General features: G+C 43.6%; 1 protein-coding gene across 5 annotated transcripts; it reads left to right on the top strand.

The window, feature by feature from the left end:
• The first annotated feature begins 1,755 nt into the window (after positions 1–1,755).
• rinl (Ras and Rab interactor-like) lies at positions 1,756–16,595 on the top strand. 5 transcript variants are annotated; one of them, XR_009240967.1, is made up of 12 exons: positions 1,756–2,037; positions 2,224–2,407; positions 8,831–8,945; positions 9,812–9,884; positions 9,992–10,080; positions 10,162–10,244; positions 11,592–11,814; positions 12,896–13,606; positions 13,683–14,000; positions 14,355–14,486; positions 14,708–15,683; positions 15,741–16,595. XR_009240967.1 is itself a non-coding variant. In XM_058635048.1 (11 exons), the coding sequence occupies exons 2-11, from the start codon at positions 2,228–2,230 to the stop codon at positions 15,145–15,147; spliced, it is 2,364 nt and encodes a 787-aa protein (XP_058491031.1). In that variant the 5' UTR covers positions 1,756–2,037; positions 2,224–2,227; the 3' UTR covers positions 15,148–16,595. The 5 variants fall into 5 exon arrangements, 4 of the variants coding, with proteins under 4 accessions (XP_058491031.1, XP_058491032.1, XP_058491034.1 ...); XM_058635048.1 differs by having other exon boundaries at positions 14,708–16,595; XM_058635049.1 differs by having other exon boundaries at positions 2,242–2,407; positions 14,708–16,595.
• Positions 16,596–16,814: the final 219 nt, after the last annotated feature.

The following is a 16,814-nucleotide window of genomic DNA, read 5'->3' on the forward strand; positions in this document are numbered from 1 at the left end:
TGTCTCATAATAATCAACACTTGCTCAGACATATACAAATTGTACACAAGTGTGTGTCTCTTAAAATAACCAGGATTGTACAAGCTCATCCTCACTATTAGGATGAGCTTTTATTTACTATTATTATTCTAATTCTTCTTCTTTCAGCTTTAATTTAATTTATTGTTCATTTGGAAGGGATAGTTCATGTTAATGAACATTTCAAGAACGTAAACACACCAGATTATAGCCAAAGGCTAGTCTCCATCTATCCATCCATCTTCTATCACTTTATCCTCCTCATGAGGGTCGCAAGGGGTGCAGGTGCTAATCCCAGCTGACATAGGGCAAAAGATGGGGAACACCCTGGACAGGTGGCCAGTCCATCACAGGGCCACATAGAGACAAACATATTATAAGGATCCCTCTGACTCTCCACCAGGACGTTGGTATCTCCTTCTTTTGCCACACAACTCTCATCACAGGACATCTGGTGCATTTTTGTAGAGCCTGTAGAGAACACTGTTGGGACCTGGAGATGATGCGGCCCTTGCTCTATGCACGGTTTTGTCCACAAAGGATAGAGGTTTTTTATCAAATACTTTCAGTGCTTTCTTTTAAAGTGCTTCTATAGGTTTGAGAGTTCAACAAACAGTATGCAAAAAATTTGCACATTTTGAGGAGCCCTCTCATTTGTCATGATTAAATTAGATGGTTCTTGACTGCGCCACAGTGGATCATCTGCCTCCATCTTGTCTTCTCCCTTGTGTCCTCTTCTGATACACACACTGTCCTCACGTCCTCCTTCACAATGTCCATGAACCTTCTTTGTGGTTTCTTCTTCTCCTCCTGCCCAGCAGCTCCATCTTCAACATCCTTTTGCAATATAATCACTATCCCTCCTCTGCATGTGACCAAACCATCTCAACCTGTGCCACTGTCCAAGCCACACATCATAGCAGGTCTCACCGTCTTGTAGACCTTCCCTTTCACTTCTGCTGCTCTCCTTCTGTCACACACTCCACCCTTCCTGCATTCTCTTCTTCTCCTCTCTTGTGATTCAGCACTTCCTGTCTATTGCTTTGTATGGCCAACGCCGGGTATTTAAACTCATCCACCTTCTCTACCTCTACTCCTTAACCTTCATATCCATCGAACTCCAAAAAACACAACATTTGTGAAAATTAAAAAACTGTTCCAATTGTGTCAACATTAAGAGGAAACTCACTGTATGGCCTTTACATACTGTATGTATGAATGTTGCCTTATCTCACATTCTCACATTTTCTGTCAAGCAGAGAGTAAGATACTTGTACTTTCACTCTAGTATCCCTTTTAGGTACTTTAGACAAGACTGAAAAATACTATAAATAGTATTTTCAACAGGCACTTTTGTATAGTGTTGTATAGTTTATAATCTCCTGGCAGTTAGTTCATTGTATGTCACTTATCAGTTAAATAATCTAAATCTGTTGATACGTGATATTGAGTATTTGTCGATTACTAATAGAGAGTCAACAATGGACTTTCAAAATAAAGTGCTACCCTGTGAAACATACAGCTGTGGTTTGATGGAGACTTCTGGGCGACCAGCAGAGCGACCTGCACATGTTTATATTTAACGTAAGAACACCTCACATCATCTGAGAGTTGTGGTGAAGCATTTTAAGACCTGTCTACGCTCAACACTAAGCTTCATCACTTCAGGGGGAGGAGGAGGAGGAGGATGTGCTGCAGACACTGTTGTGTTCACCGATCACATGCACAGAGAGAGGTTAACCACATGCACTGAAGATGCAGCCCTGACAGTTTGACTTCAGCTTCAGAGGAAAACTGAAAGTGCATTCAATGCCAGCATAAGGAAGCTGCTTGGATTTTAAAATACAACATTCTGAGTAGAATGTGCATCTGAGGAGCATTGAATCTTCCTACTTTTCTATTTTGACCTCTTGTGCAACATTTAATGCTGTGAAGAAAGGAAGAGCTCATCAGAAGATTGCAACATGTGGAGAAATGTGTTAATAATGTAGAGAAGAGCGAGAACCAGCCCTAACACATGTAAGTATCACCCACACATCAACAATGTAATCATCGAGAAATGTTTTCAAAGGGAAAACACATTTTAAAAGTCTCAAAGTCAAGTTCAGATTTAGTTTGACGGTTGCAAATGAAAGTCCACACCTTTGTTTCAGTAGTTTTTTTTTCACTTTTGCACTGATGTGTTGTTCGTATTCATGTGTACAGACACATGTCTGTGTCCAGGGCAGTTCACAGTCCAGTTAATGGGACCACAGCCATCCCATGGAGGAACAGCAGGAGGAGGCTGTCACTGCTGGAGCAGCTGAGAGGCTGTCAGAGGGCCTGGTGCCCCGCGGCACCATGGGATAGAGAGGAGGCCCACGCTGCCCTCTGTGGAACTCCTGCAGGGGTGAGCTCTCCCCTTTGTGTTATTATGGTTTGTCACAAGCTAAGTCATTATCGTTAAGCTTCCAAAAATGTAAATTTAGTTATGAGTATATGAAAAATATTGCCAAAGTCTTCCTTTTCTCACTCTGTATTTGATTGATTGCAAACACAAAACTTATGCGTTTGTTTACTTAAACTTATGTCTTTGCCATTTTTTATTGTCTTATTTTTTATTTATTTTAATTTTTTTTTGGGGGGGGGGGGGGTCGTCTAAATCCAGTCTGATCTTCACTGTCACTTCCTCTTATATCATCGTTGTCTATACTATCAGCTCTTTGCTAAAGCTCATGCTAAACTTTGCTGCAGGTTTAGCATGAGTTTACATTTATTACATTACATTTACATTGATACGAGAACGTAACAACATCAATGTCACTGAAAAAAATAATAAGAATATGTTTTTCTTCAATTGGTAACAACGAAACTATGTTTATTCAAACAAGGCAAAGATGTTTTTGTTGGTGGATTTTGTTTGAATTAACTGAATTCATTCAGGTGAATTAAAAATTCAAATTTTAGAGGTTGTTTCAGTGCAGGACTCACAATATGCAACATAAACATAACAAAAAAAACTGTTCCAACTGTGTCATTCATCGTGGAGATGCCCCTGGTTGAGTGACCAGTGACTCCTGATGGTAAGCGTTCACGATTGGCCTTATATGCATGGGCAATGGTGTCAACAATCCAATAAGACAGGTGCTGCTTTGAAAGTACATGACTGTGCCTAGGACTGCTGTGACACACACACAGCTGCTCTGATGCTGGGTGGGTGGGTGGGTGCTGTGGCACTGATATATGCCCCAAAGGCCCTGACTTAGCAGGACAACCCCAAACTCTCGCCATCTGGTGAGGGAACACATTTAGCCAGTTGAACAGGCTGATTTGGGGCAGCCCGTGGCCAAGTGGAAAGGGAACTTGGCTTGTTGCTAGTTCAAGTCCCCACCAGGTCAAAAGGGCTGGGGTACCCCTGAGCAAGGTACCAAACCCAAATTGCTCCCCGGGCGCTACTCAGTGTGGCAGCCCACTGCTCCTAATTCTAGGATGGGTCAAAAAATAATTGGAAATTAGAAATAATTTCCCGAAGGGGATTAATTAAGTATAAGATTTAGATTTAGATTTAGATTTAAAGGCGACATAGACCGGAAGCTCCAATTAATGCTGCGTTTGTGTGTGTATCTGCGTCATGACCTTGTTTATGAAACCCTCAAGTTTCAGAACAAACAGTTCAGCCACTGCTGAGAAAATAGGCTTTTATTGTTTTCCTGGGCTCTGCGAAGTGGATCGGCACTTCCGTATGTTGATGATGTCATCAGTATACCTCACCACTCCTCTCACCACCGTAGCGCCTCCTGGTGCGGGCACTAGTCCGGGAACTACTCTCGTTGTAGCTGCTGAGATGCAGAGCATCCACCGTGCCAGAGGGGGAGCTGTGTATCTGAGAGCTGGCCTACCAATTACGTCACTTCCAGGTACCTGGCCAATCACAGGACAGTGGGAAAGCTCTCGTTGGCTGGCCAATCACAACCCAGTCCACGTTCTGGGGTGTGATTTTGGTCTGAAACAGCGCGGCTGACGAGAGCGTCAGTGAGGAGATATTCGGCTCGTTTGCAGCGACTAGGAGGTTTTTTTTTTACAATGAAAACAAGTTAATATATGTAAGTAGACCTCCATAACTAACATATATGTGCGATACAAGCATTCGATGTCACCTTTATGGGGCCAGCATGACGGAACCTTCGGGAGGAGTGCAGCATTGGGCCACAGAGCCAACCTTGATCCATCAGAGTTCCATCTCAGGCAAAAATCGATAACAGACAAGGCGTGCAGCTTGATGACACGTTTGGCTGAAACTATAGCCAGGAAAAAGGTGGTTTGAATTGAGACATATCTGATTGATGTCAGATCTACCCCCCTAACTGGGACAGGAGATGCTTCCTGTTGGGAAGGGGCCACGGGACCTGCAGCAGAGACTGCACAGCAGTGGGAACAACATCCTCAGTCTGATTCTTCCTCCCTGGGAGATACATTAAAATTAAGGCTGGTCAATCGGGGGGGTTCCCAGGTCAGTAGATCGTGGGAGACCTGCAGTAGCCACGCCGACTTGGTGCCTCCTTGATGGTTGATATGATACACAGTCAAGGTGTTGTCTGATGGAATGAGAACATGTTTCCCCTCTACATGGGGTAGGAAGTACCACAGAGCCTTGTGTACAGCATGTAGCTCCAAGACATTGATGTGGTCCCTTGCTTCTAGAACAGACCATTGACCATGGACTGTCTTGTTCTGCCACAGTGCTACCCACTCAGAGGTGCAAGTGTTGTGACAGTTACCGGGCGGGATGGGATGGAGCCCATGTGGACGTCCCCCATCAAATCAAATCAAAAAGACAAAGCTGAGACACCTTGAGCTTCCTGTGTCTGTGCCACTTGGGGTCCAAGTGAAAGGTGTTCAGCAACTGCTGAAGAGGTCGCAGTGACAGTCGACTCAGAGGAGCAACTGCTGAAGAGGTCGCAGTGACAGTAGACTCAGAGGAACAACTGCTGAAGAGGTCGCAGTGACAGTAGGCCCAGAGGAACAACAGCTGAAGAGGTTGCAGTGACAGTAACCCAGCTGAGCTGTGACTGTAGTGGAAGCAGTGCTGTTCCCACGCACCTGGTGAACACATGTGGGGACAGGGCGAGGCTGTGTGTTGTCCTTGAAAGGCAAAATGTAAAAAGTGTCTGTGGTGAGGGGCAATGGGGACATGAAAGTAGGCGTCCTTCAAGTCAATGGACGTGAACCGTTCTCTCCAAGTGACCGTCCACAAGACATCTGCTGTGGTCAGCATGTGGAATGACATCACTTTGAGAAACCTGTTGAAATGCCTCAAATCCAGAACTGGGGGTAACCTGACAGTCTTTTTTGTTACCAGGAAGTAAGTTGAGTGGTTCTATTACACCCTTGGAAAGAAGTGTGGCAAATTCTTGCTCCAGGGCAAAAGCTTTCTCTGGGTTGTTGAGGATGGTCACTCTGACCCAGTTGGACATTGGGGGCCGACATCGGAAATGAAGGTGGTGCTGTGATGGGTTAGGGTACCATGGGTCTGACGTGTGACCCAAACAAACAAAGGATTTTTAGCTTCTAGGCTCAAACATGCAAATACTTCACTCTGTCAATGAAGTGGAGTGTGGACACGTGTGTGACATGAATGCAGTTCCTTCTTTCTGCTTCATGTGATGTGATGACAGAACAGTAGTTGTGAGGGTGAGTGCAGCAGCAGCACTGGACACCAACACATGCACTTCAGGGAAGTTACCGTCAACAATGAATATGTCTGCTGCTACAAAGAGACCATGTGAGTAGAAAACAAATATTCAGGGTTACATGCGATGGCTTCCTGGGGGAGTGACACACACACACACACACACACACACACATTTATTCATGTAACTTTTATGTTATTTAGCTGTCATACTGTGTGTCTGTGTTCAAGGATGGGTGAATAGCAATGAACATGTCTCTATTTCTGGACACACTCACAGTGAAAGCCACTTCCTCTGAGTGTGTGTGTGTGTGTGTGTGTGTGTGTGTGTGGTATTGTGCAATGGTATTTGACAGCACATCTTCCTTCAGCTGTGGTGCAGTTAGATCACTGTGAGTGTGATTGCATGTGTATTGTTTTACAAAAGTATTTATGTCCCAACTAACGGCTTTGTTGCGTTTCTGTCAGTTACCAAACACATGAGAACATCTGTGCAGTCAAAGCAACGATAACAGGAGAAAAAACAGATCTTTCAACAGATCTTTCCTGTTACAGAAGTGTCTTCTGTACAAGAGTGAATGATTAATGAATAAGCAGCCAATGCTTGTCGTCAAGGACCAGGCAAAAAAAGGTCGGACAAAAGTGTAAAATGATTATTTTTATTTTCTTATATTTAATTTAAATTTACAAAAGTAAAGAAATCCTAATAACTAAAGTAAACAAATGAAATGAGGGCCTAAACACAAACCAAGGTCAACCTTACAATGCATGACATGAGTGTGTGTCATTACTCAATGTGTTTTGCATGTGCAAAGCATGACGACCTCTTATTAAAAGAGTTTACGGCATAAAATACATACACATTTACATACAATTCAATTCAACATCAACTATGGCAAACACTAGGCATCAGTGGAGAGAGAAATCTCAGCATCAGCATCTGCCTCGACCGGTTGGGGTGAAAGGAAAAATGGGGGCAGAGGAGAGGAGGGGGAGAGAAAGGACAGAGACCAGGAGCAGATACATCAAGTTATAAGTTTAGACTGGACAGTTCTGAGTCAGTGATGACATGTTTATAGAACTACGATGTCATTTGTATAAGCAGCAGCAGCAGCAGAGACTGTTGATAAAGGCGTTATACACGTTTTATGTTATCGCTCATTTTTATCTTATGAGACAATGTTGTGTACGTTTTTGTGTCATCTTTGGTTCTGGTAGTGTAACCGAGTGGTTGTGTTCACCTACATTGTGCAGCTGAGGCTGTTAAGTCACCATTATGTCTTGCAATAAGGAAGCACTGTCTACAAGTTATTTACCTGTAGATTTGTAATTTACTTGTAACTTCAGTCTGTTTGATTACTGAAAACCGAGAAGGATCATGTCACATCATCCTGTTTCACTACTTTGTGTCGACTATAAAATTCTTGCCAAATCCTTTGCTATGCATCTTGAGAAGGTGAACAGGATTCATGTAAGGTAGACGTTACTTCACTAACATCTGTCCACCTTTTATTCATTATTATATTCTTGCCTCTGTACTAATGACATCTCCTCCCTTGACTTCCCTCTTGACAGAGGAACCAAGCATGGACGTCCTCTTTCTCCATTACTTTAGAATGTAGTAATGGAAGTACTAGTTATTTCACTGTGTCAGTGCACAGCCTATGAAGGAATAATTACAGGGGGCATCACCCTGATATAGTGTGTCTATATGCGGATGGTCTTCTTTTGTATATATCCAGCCCCATACTCTCCTTATATCCTTATATCCATAGTTAAAAAATTATTTTTATTATTATTACAATTATGTTGCTGTTATTATTTTTCTTTTGTGTTCTTTTTATGGTTCAAATCTCAAAGACTTTGACAAACAGAGAACGTAACAATCAAACATCTCAAATCTAAGGTGGCTGATCGTCCTCCCTCCTTGTCTTCTTCTCCTTCCTCTGGTGTGTTTAGTTAATTAGTTAATTTAGTTAACAGCTCTCAATATTCTGGCTACATTCAAGGTCAGCTTCATTTATAAATACATAGACCTTACAGTCTCACGTTCCATTCCATCAAATATTGAAGCTTAAAATGTGCATAATGTGAGCATTCTCTGCCTTTATCAGTGGTTGGTCACACAAATCTGATTTAAAAAAACTAACATTATTCCTGCACCTGTTATATTCAATAATTACCATTTAAAAAGTTTATAAATGTGTATAGGGTTTAGAAAGAAGTTTCTGTGTATTTGAGCTGATGAATTGTATCCTGTTTTCAAAAGTTCAGATAACAACTGTATATTCAAGTAAGTATTTAGTTTCATCAGTTTCATTTTTAGTGTATTTTGGAAAAGAAACAGCTATAAAAACAGAAATGCAGAGTCAGCAAATAACTCATCATCACTTACCAGCACTGAACCTGTTTATGACTCAGTTTCTCCACTTCCACAAACTACCATCATGACTGATATCAAACTCATTCAAACCTGTCACAGACAGTAGTTGTAGTTGTTGTTGATTTTTATATATATATATATATATATATATATATATATATATATATATATATATATGTGTGTATATAATTATTATTGTTTTTTGTTTTTTTTGGCTTCTTCCTGATGGAACATTCCCATTATTCTGGGCTTGGGACCAACTCCAGAAGTGTTATAACGTCCTCCTCTTCCTTACCTTATAACATGATTGCTAACCATGAGTTATATGTTATATGAAATCAGTTGCCACCACCAGTTGACCTGATGGGGATTCAAGACAACACCCATCTGGTTACAAGCTCAATTCCCTTCTACTCAGCCATGGGATATTTTTTATTTGATTTGACTGCTTTTCATTCTCTACACCAAACCAACACTGTCTCAATTATTTCTGTTCTTCTTCTTTGGCTTGCTGAAGCTTCCTGGTTCATGGTTATGAATATTACTCAATATTATTTATTGAGGAAACCATCAATAAATAGTTTCAATTAAAACATAAAACATCAGTAAATTGAACATTTCTCACTGCTTCATCTCTTTCACCCGTTACTGTGAACATGTCTGCTCGCTCAACAAGCTTCTGTCGTACTTCGCCTACTGAAATGAGTCATTGTGTGCACGTGTGTGTGTGTGTGTGCGTGTGCGTGTGTGTGTGTCTCCAGAGTTTCCTTGTTGTGCGTGATTGTAGAACATCTCTGTCCAGCCTGCTGTTGTGTGTGTCTGCTGGAGGAGACAATGACACCGTCCTAGATTATCACATCACAACCAAAGACACAGGTATGACAATCTCTATCATTGTGTGTGTGTGTTATTTATGTTATTTATACAAATATGATCAAAACATGAAATCAAATATGACGTGTGTGTGTGTGTGTGTGTGTGTGTGTGAAAGAGAGACAGAGAGAGAGAGAGAGAGAGAGAGAGACAGACAGACAGACAGAGAGACAGAGAGAGACGGACAGAGAGAGAGAGAGAGAGAGAGAGACAGACAGACAGACAGAGAGAGAGACAGACAGACAGAGAGAGAGAGAGAGACAGACAGACAGACAGAGAGAGACGGACAGAGAGAGAGAGAGAGACAGACAGAGAGAGAGACGGACAGAGAGAGAGAGAGAGAGAGAGACAGACAGACAGACAGAGAGAGAGACAGACAGAGAGAGATCCACTTTTAGTAGATTGTTCATGGCCAACACTCAAACCCGTGCAGTAACGTCACCACAGCACATTTCTTGAGTGTATCCTTGAGAGCAGACAGCAGGTAGTTTTGTGACACACCTCTTCCAAACTGCAATTTCAGGTTCCTTCAACTGTTCACACCCTTTACTAGTGAATACGTCCCCTCCTCCCATGTGACACATGCTGCTCTTCACATGCATAAAGATTGGTGACACACACACACACTAACTCTTCAAACCTGTCATGGCCCTGCTTATCATTAGAAACCACAGGGTATTCAAATATAACACACTCAATAATAGACTAGTGACGCTATTGTGATCTGAACTGAAAAGACTGTCACACTTTGCTGAACTTTAGAAGTCCCCATTTCATCCTTCCTGGTATGAATTTGTTTCTTTGTTTCCTGTAATGTCTCTTTCATGAGAAGAAGACGTCTAAAAACACCCACTCTTTGTCTTTGTCAGTTTTCCAGCTGTCTGAGTCTCTTCTGTCCTTCTCTGACTTGTCTCAGCTGGTGCTCTTCTACTCTCTGACAAGGTAAGATAACCTGCTCTGTTAACCCTTCAGCTACTACTGCCCAGGCTTCAGGGGGAATCAGGAGACTCACCATGTGATATCCTTTAAGATGTGTTCTTCTCTGACAGGGATGTGTTGGCCATGTGTCTGTCACTTCCTCAGTGGATCCACAGTGTAACCGACAAGCACAGAGATCGTCTCAGTCCACTCGAACCCAGTAAGTGTTTGCAGTGAATCTGAATCTGTCTCTGATGATATGTCAAATATCAACTTTTATTCATAACATTCTCTCATGTAGGAATGTGGCTCAGCTCAACGTCGGATCAAGAGGCAGTTGAATTGCCCCACAGGGTGCCAAGCACTGTCATGTGCTCCATACAGGTGTGTGTGTGTGTGTGTGTGTGTGTTCATGTTCACCACCTTTATGAAATGGTTCAAGAGTAACTAAACCCTCTCTTCTGAGGCTAACTCTACCCAATGCCTGATTTTGAAAAATGCCAGTGAGTGGGCTGAGAGCTGAAGGAGGTAGAGTGTCCGATGGACAAAGAAAGCCAATGGCAAAAATGTAATGTAGCAGCTGGTGCTTGAAAAGAGAGGCAGTACATGTGCCATTTCTATCACTATATTTATAATTTCCTTTACTTAAGTGTGAAGATTTGCACCTGGATCAACAAATAATCAGCTTGGTAAACCCTACCCTTGATTTCCTAAAAAAGCAAACCAATCATAAATCCCTGGTGCACTGTGGGCTGAACACAATAACCACAACATCCAGCACATTTGGAAATATCCATCATGGCGGCCACTGAGCAGCTGTCATTCGTTTAGACTGTTGTTGTTATTTCGGCGCTTCCCAGGGCAAAAGTCGTTAGAGGGCATTACTAACTAGTTAACTAACTAACTAACTAACTAGATAGATAGATTCAGTTTCAGAATTTTCAGGCCCAACTTTTTGTACCATAACAACATGTATGCTGTTAATGTTGCAGACGTTAAAGTAGGTTTATTAAGGGGTTTCAGCGTGGTGGTATTAGGCTAAATTCATTATATTTTTGTTTAACGGATGAAGTTAAATAGGCCATGAATTTATTTAACTTAAGGTCTGAGACTTGATGCACAGGTGCAGTTATAGACCTCCAAACTTTTTATCTGAGCACTTTTCTTTCATTTCCTTTCAATATTCCGCTTATTTAGAAAAAAGTTTGAAGCATTTTTTGGGTTGTTAAATGGATTATTTAGTTTTTTGAAGCGACTGACTGCTGTGCACAGTTAAACTGCATATCAACTGTTATGCAGATCAATACGTTGGCTCGTCGTCAGTGGTTTGTAATGAGTTTAAACATAGTCCAGTCATTTGCCTTTCCCCTCTGGTTCTCTATTGTTGTCAGTTTATTTGTGTTGGGTCGTGGGAGTGAGCTCCATGTCAGGTGTGAATCTCAGTGACAGTTATGTGAGTGATGTGGAGCCTGAGGGGCCCTCAGGCTGTCAGGCCCCCCGGGCCTTGGGCTCCAGTGCAGGGCTCTATTCTGCATATGTCATCCTGATCATTGGCCTGATTGGTTGTAAGTTTATCCAACTGCATACATAGACATTTGATGTATGTCTGTCTTTCCAGATTCATACTCAAACATCATATCTCTTGAGATTGAGACAAAAAGTGGTTTAGGAGTAATGACTAATCTCAAGCCATCTTACAGCATGTCCTCACTGTGTTTGTGTTTCCCTTAGTTAACGTCCACCAATGGGGCCCTGTGTATCATCAATCCCCTGTACGTACATGAGCATGGAGATGATTGGCTGACCCACAGACAGATAACGAGACAGTGCACCACACAGTCATCAAGATACAGACAAGAGCGTCGCCTCAGCACCACGCGTCCATGGTCGGGGGCGGGGTTGCGGTCTGTGTCACTGGACCAACAATCCTGTTCTGCCAGGGAGGAGAGTTCTGGTGAGTACAGCACTCACTTTAACAAGCTACTTACTTTCTCAGTTCACTGAAGAGATGTCTGACCACACTAACGTTGAGATACACTCTAACTAATCTGTTTGATAACACTCTTGTATGTGTAAATATGTGGCAAGCTTAGCTTAGCACAAAGACTTGGTAACAGGATGTTTTTCAGGTTTGGTTGTAGTACTATACTACATAGTACTGTATAGTGAAGTACTAACACATATCCCAACTTCAAACCTCCTACTCTCAGGCAGAGAAAATGTGTGACTGCTGCCTCCACTAATAAATGAAGATTCCACTCAATAACACACACTTACTAAGTGAGGCAGGAGTCTACCCTGACAATGTTCTCTCTGTACTGTGGTGTATAGAGTTTACAAAGTCACACAGACAGCTTTCAATCAGGACTTATGTAAGGTGAGCCTTTTCTTCAGTGCCCGTGGCAAGGGGAAAGTAATTGGGCTTGTAACCAGAGGGTTGCTGGTTAAAATTCCAGGATGGGTCAAGAGCTGGGGTGCTGCAGAGCACGGCACCATATCCCCATGGATGCGTGATAAGTGATGCCCACTGCTCCTGTACCTGGATGGTGTGTGTTCACGGGGGGTGACGGTAGGTCAGAGGTACAGCGAGTCGTCTTTCAACTCGAAGGCTCCGCTAGTCTACATGCCCACGTGTCCTTGGGCAAAACACTTAACTTCATGTTGGTCCTGACGGCTGTGCCGGCAGCGTGTGAATGGATATGAAACATGAGTGATAGAAAACGTGCTGCTGTATGAAAGTGTGTAAAGCTGTAGTGTAAAGTGCTACAAACCCTTTACCATTTACTACTAGTGTGTAATAAGCATGGGTTGAAGAGGTCAAATTCACCATCAGTTATTGGCGTGTGAGCAAAAATAACTCATTCTAATTCTAAAAGGAGTTTTTCCCTGAGTCCTGCTGTCAGCTCGGTAAAAGAAACCTGAGCTGTCCCTTTAAGGCCAAGGTAACGGGGCCAGAGCCAGTCTCCTGTTTCTCATCCTCTATAATGCATTAGGTGCTTTTGCCAATGTGGTGTTCATAGCCTGTCTGTACTCAGGTCTAACCAGAGCAAAGTCAGCTGATTCACCACATCAACACCCTTCAACACCCACTACGCCAGCTTCTCCAGCAGGAGTCATCCTCAGGAGAGTGAGCCGCTCTTCTGCCTGTAGCCCCCAACACAGAGTCAGTACAGGAACCCTGTCTTCATCTGCGCCCTCCTCACCTGATAGTTTAAATCCTGGGGCTCCTGACCTGCAGCACCATGGCAGCCCCTGGCCTCAGCCTCCTCACAGGGTGTCCTGGATTGAAGACGGTGTCTGGCTTCCTCCACCCAGGCCCTACTCTACGCTCCTGCTGCCGTCTCTAGAGCTTGACTCACTGTCAGTCAGCAGCACAGAGGAAGAGCTGGAGTCCCCGATGCCAAGCCCCACAATCCACCTCCCCTCAGCACACCGTCTAGCTGACAAGGTCATGCATCGGCTCTCCGCAGTCGGACAGGCACTGGGCGGGTTGGTCAGTCAGAAGAAAAGACTAAGCAACCGCGTGAAAGAGCTGAGCGAGCGGAAAGGCGGCATTTTCGCAGAGGCTGTGAAAGCATTCGTGGAGACGACTCAGAAAAGAGGAGCTGATCCCACAGGGGTCACAGGGTCAGAGTTCTTACAGGAAGTGAGGTCGTCACTCACATCACTGAGGGAGACATTGTTGGACTATTCAGAAATCCAAGCATTACTGGACAGCATGACAGATCTGAGTGACCAGGAGATAGGTGAGTGAGCTGACGTTGTTGCGTTTGTTTAGCAGCTCAGTGGATCAGTGGTGAACGCTGTGCTCTTTCTCTGTAGATTCATTGGTGGAGCTCTGCATCCACAAAGTGGCTCTGAAGCCCGTCTCCACCCACCTGTACTCCTGCATTCATGCGTTCCGCACTGATGACGGCAGCTTCGAGTGTCTCCAGAGGAAACTGCCTGTGCTGGAGAAGAACGGGGTGGAGGAGCTGGGAGGGTCAGAGGGAGTTGGAGTTCCTGACTCTGTCAGCCTGGAGCGGATTCAGCAGAGGTGGACTACAATGCATGAGGCCTACTCCCCAAACAAGAAGGTTCAGATTTTGCTGAAGGTCTGCAAGAGCATCTATCACGGCATGAGTGTCAATGCAAGCTCAGGTAAACCACCCTGTTTATGGTCATCTACTCTCATGTCTTTGGATATGTCCAGACAGACAGACTGACTGACTGACTGACTGACTGACAGCCAGACTGACAGACAGACAGACTGACAGACAGACAGACAGACAGACAGACTGACTGACTGACTGACTGACTGACAGACAGACGACTGACAGCCAGACTGACTGACTGACAGACAGACAGACAGACAGACTGACTGACTGACTGACAGACAGACGACTGACAGCCAGACTGACTGACTGACAGACAGACAGACAGACTGACTGACTGACAGACAGATGACTGACAGACAGACAGATTGTCTGTTGATATAATGTCCACTGTCTCCAGGTACAGTATTTGGAGCTGATGATTTCCTGCCCTGCCTGACATGGGTGCTGCTGCGTAGTGATGTGGTCACATTGCAGGTGGACACGGATTACATGATGGAACTGCTGGACCCCACACAGCTACAGGGAGAAGGTAAAGCACACTACGTCACTTTGTCACACACACACACACACAGCAGTGGGCAGCACTTATCTGTGCACCAAAACTTACATCAATAATAGTTGATATTCTTTCTAAATGGAAGTTTGACATGAAGGTTTGTTTTCTTGTTGTATCAGATGTTACGTTTCTACTATTCCTGTAGATATTTCTGAGGTCTGACGTCTTCCTCTCTGCATTCCTCACATTAACAGGTGGCTACTACCTTACAACCCTATACGCCTCGCTCTACTACATCAGCAGCTTTCGCCCACGACTGGCAGCTCGTCAGCTCAGTGTCGAGGCCCAAGACTCTCTGAATCAATGGCACCGCAGACGCACCCTGCACTGTAACCAGTCCCGTCGCAGCAAGCTTCGACGGACTATTCGGAGGCAGACGTGTCGGGAGATGGAATCGCAGGACTCGTGCACAGGGACTGCGCGTGAAGAGGACAGTGGAAAAGAACATTATTGTGTTGATGCAGATGAGTCAGCGCAGCAGAGAGAAAGGAGTGCAGAGACTCTACCGCAACTGAAAGAGGAACCAAGCAGGGAACATGAAGATGAGGACCAATCACTGACGTCTTCTCCTGCATCAGACTGTCACCAGCAAGAGTCAACAGGAAGCCAACAGGAAGACAGGCAGTCTGTGTGAAGACAGTAGGGTGGATCATCATGGAGAGAGGAAGTGTTACACAGGGTTATTTTATTCCACTTGCATTTGCATGTGGATTACTTTTCAATAAAATGATCTTAAAGCTTTTAGACTGGTGCCGTCATAGTCAACCCAGATCTTTAAAATAACTTCAGCTGTTCACCTCGACAGACGTATATGCAAGACATTACAGAAATCAGATATGTTCAAAAAAAAGTTGGAGATCTGTACCTTTACATTTTTGTGTGGATTTAAAGTGTGCATGAACTCTGACAGGTCCAGCACCAGTAGGGTTGCCAACTGGCCCGTATATTATCCCGTTTATTGACTGCGACGCTGATCTAACCACTGAATGATACAACAACGACAGCAGCAGTGCTGATCGCGACACCTGTCATCATCCAATCACAGTGTGAGCTACATCTTATACTTTATTAATCCCCTTAGGGAAATTATTTCTCTGCATTTGACCCATCCTAGATTTAGGAGCAGTGAGCTGCCACACTGAGTAGCGCTCGGGGAGAAATGGGGGTTGGGTACCTTGCTCAGGGGTACCCCAGCCCTTTTGACCCCACCAGGTCAAAAGGGCTGAGGTACCCTTTCCACTTGGCCACGGGCTGATGATGACAGGTGCCGTCACACCTCGTGTCAGTTGGCCACACAGATGGTGCACATTCTGAGTCACTGCTATTTTATCCCTCTGCAAAACTGCTATCATTATGACAAATGCCTTAAAATAATACAGTGTGTAACCGAGATAAAGGCGTCTACACTGGGTACGTAAATAAACAATCAAAGGACACGAATGGCCGGTGTTGACGCCAACAGCGTCTCACTTTTATTCCACTTCCTTTTTTTTTTTTTCATGTAAAACAACCCTACTTCCCGGCAACAACAACCGCGTCACTTCCGGTCTACCCTTCACAATAAAACTACACATCAGGTATGAGAAACAATACCTGACAAACTCTACTAAGAGCTGCCATAATAAAAAAATATGTTACACACTGTTTATTCACACAAAACCATACTCGTCACCTTTTGTCCCTTATAGTGACAAGGTTGGCAACCCTAAGCACCAGCTCTTTTGCCACATCTCAGGCTGCCGACACGACAGTTCATACAAAACACATCAAGTGACATCCTGAGCTGTAGAATCGCCTCAACTTAAATAATGCAGCATCCTCATGAACAGGGTAACAACAGGAATGACAAAACTGGTTTATAACCAACTAACATAAACTTATTGTATGAAAGGGGATTTATGAGAAGCAAAATAATTTCAGTGGGTAAAACTCCTGCTGTATAAAATACATCACAATTAGTGTTCCCCTCATAGTTAATGATGAAGTGATTTATATTTGATAACTGATCACCTTGATTGGTTCCTAACAGTTTGCTCTGCATTAATTCACCTGAGAATAAACATCAACATGGACTTGGAATCACATTGTATTTGTGTGTGGAAGCTTTTTTGAGCGTTTACAACATGAGCTGGAATTATTTCAAATCAGACATTTTAAAGGTTTAATTATGTGAATATTGGACAAATACTGGACAAAAAACTGGAGTCAGTTTTGTTATGTAATTGCTCTCCCAGCATGTTACTTGCAGTTATTTTCAGCTCCGATATCCTCCTGATTCTGTCTGTCTGTGTTTAAACCACT

This window comes from Solea solea, chromosome 7 (assembly GCF_958295425.1).
Source record: "Solea solea chromosome 7, fSolSol10.1, whole genome shotgun sequence".
In the NCBI taxonomy this organism is placed as follows: domain Eukaryota; kingdom Metazoa; phylum Chordata; class Actinopteri; order Pleuronectiformes; family Soleidae; genus Solea; species Solea solea.

What these genes read in the sequence shown, in the direction of transcription:
- rinl (XM_058635048.1), top strand. Translation starts at nt 2,228, where the DNA reads ATGTCTGTGTCCAGGGCAGTTCACAGTCCAGTTAATGGGACCACAGCC. An exon ending in TCTCAGTCCACTCGAACCCA is followed by an intron (nt 10,081 to 10,161) that starts GTAAGTGTTTGC and finishes TCTCTCATGTAG; the next exon opens with GAATGTGGCTCAGCTCAACG. An exon ending in CACACAGCTACAGGGAGAAG is followed by an intron (nt 14,487 to 14,707) that starts GTAAAGCACACT and finishes TCACATTAACAG; the next exon opens with GTGGCTACTACCTTACAACC.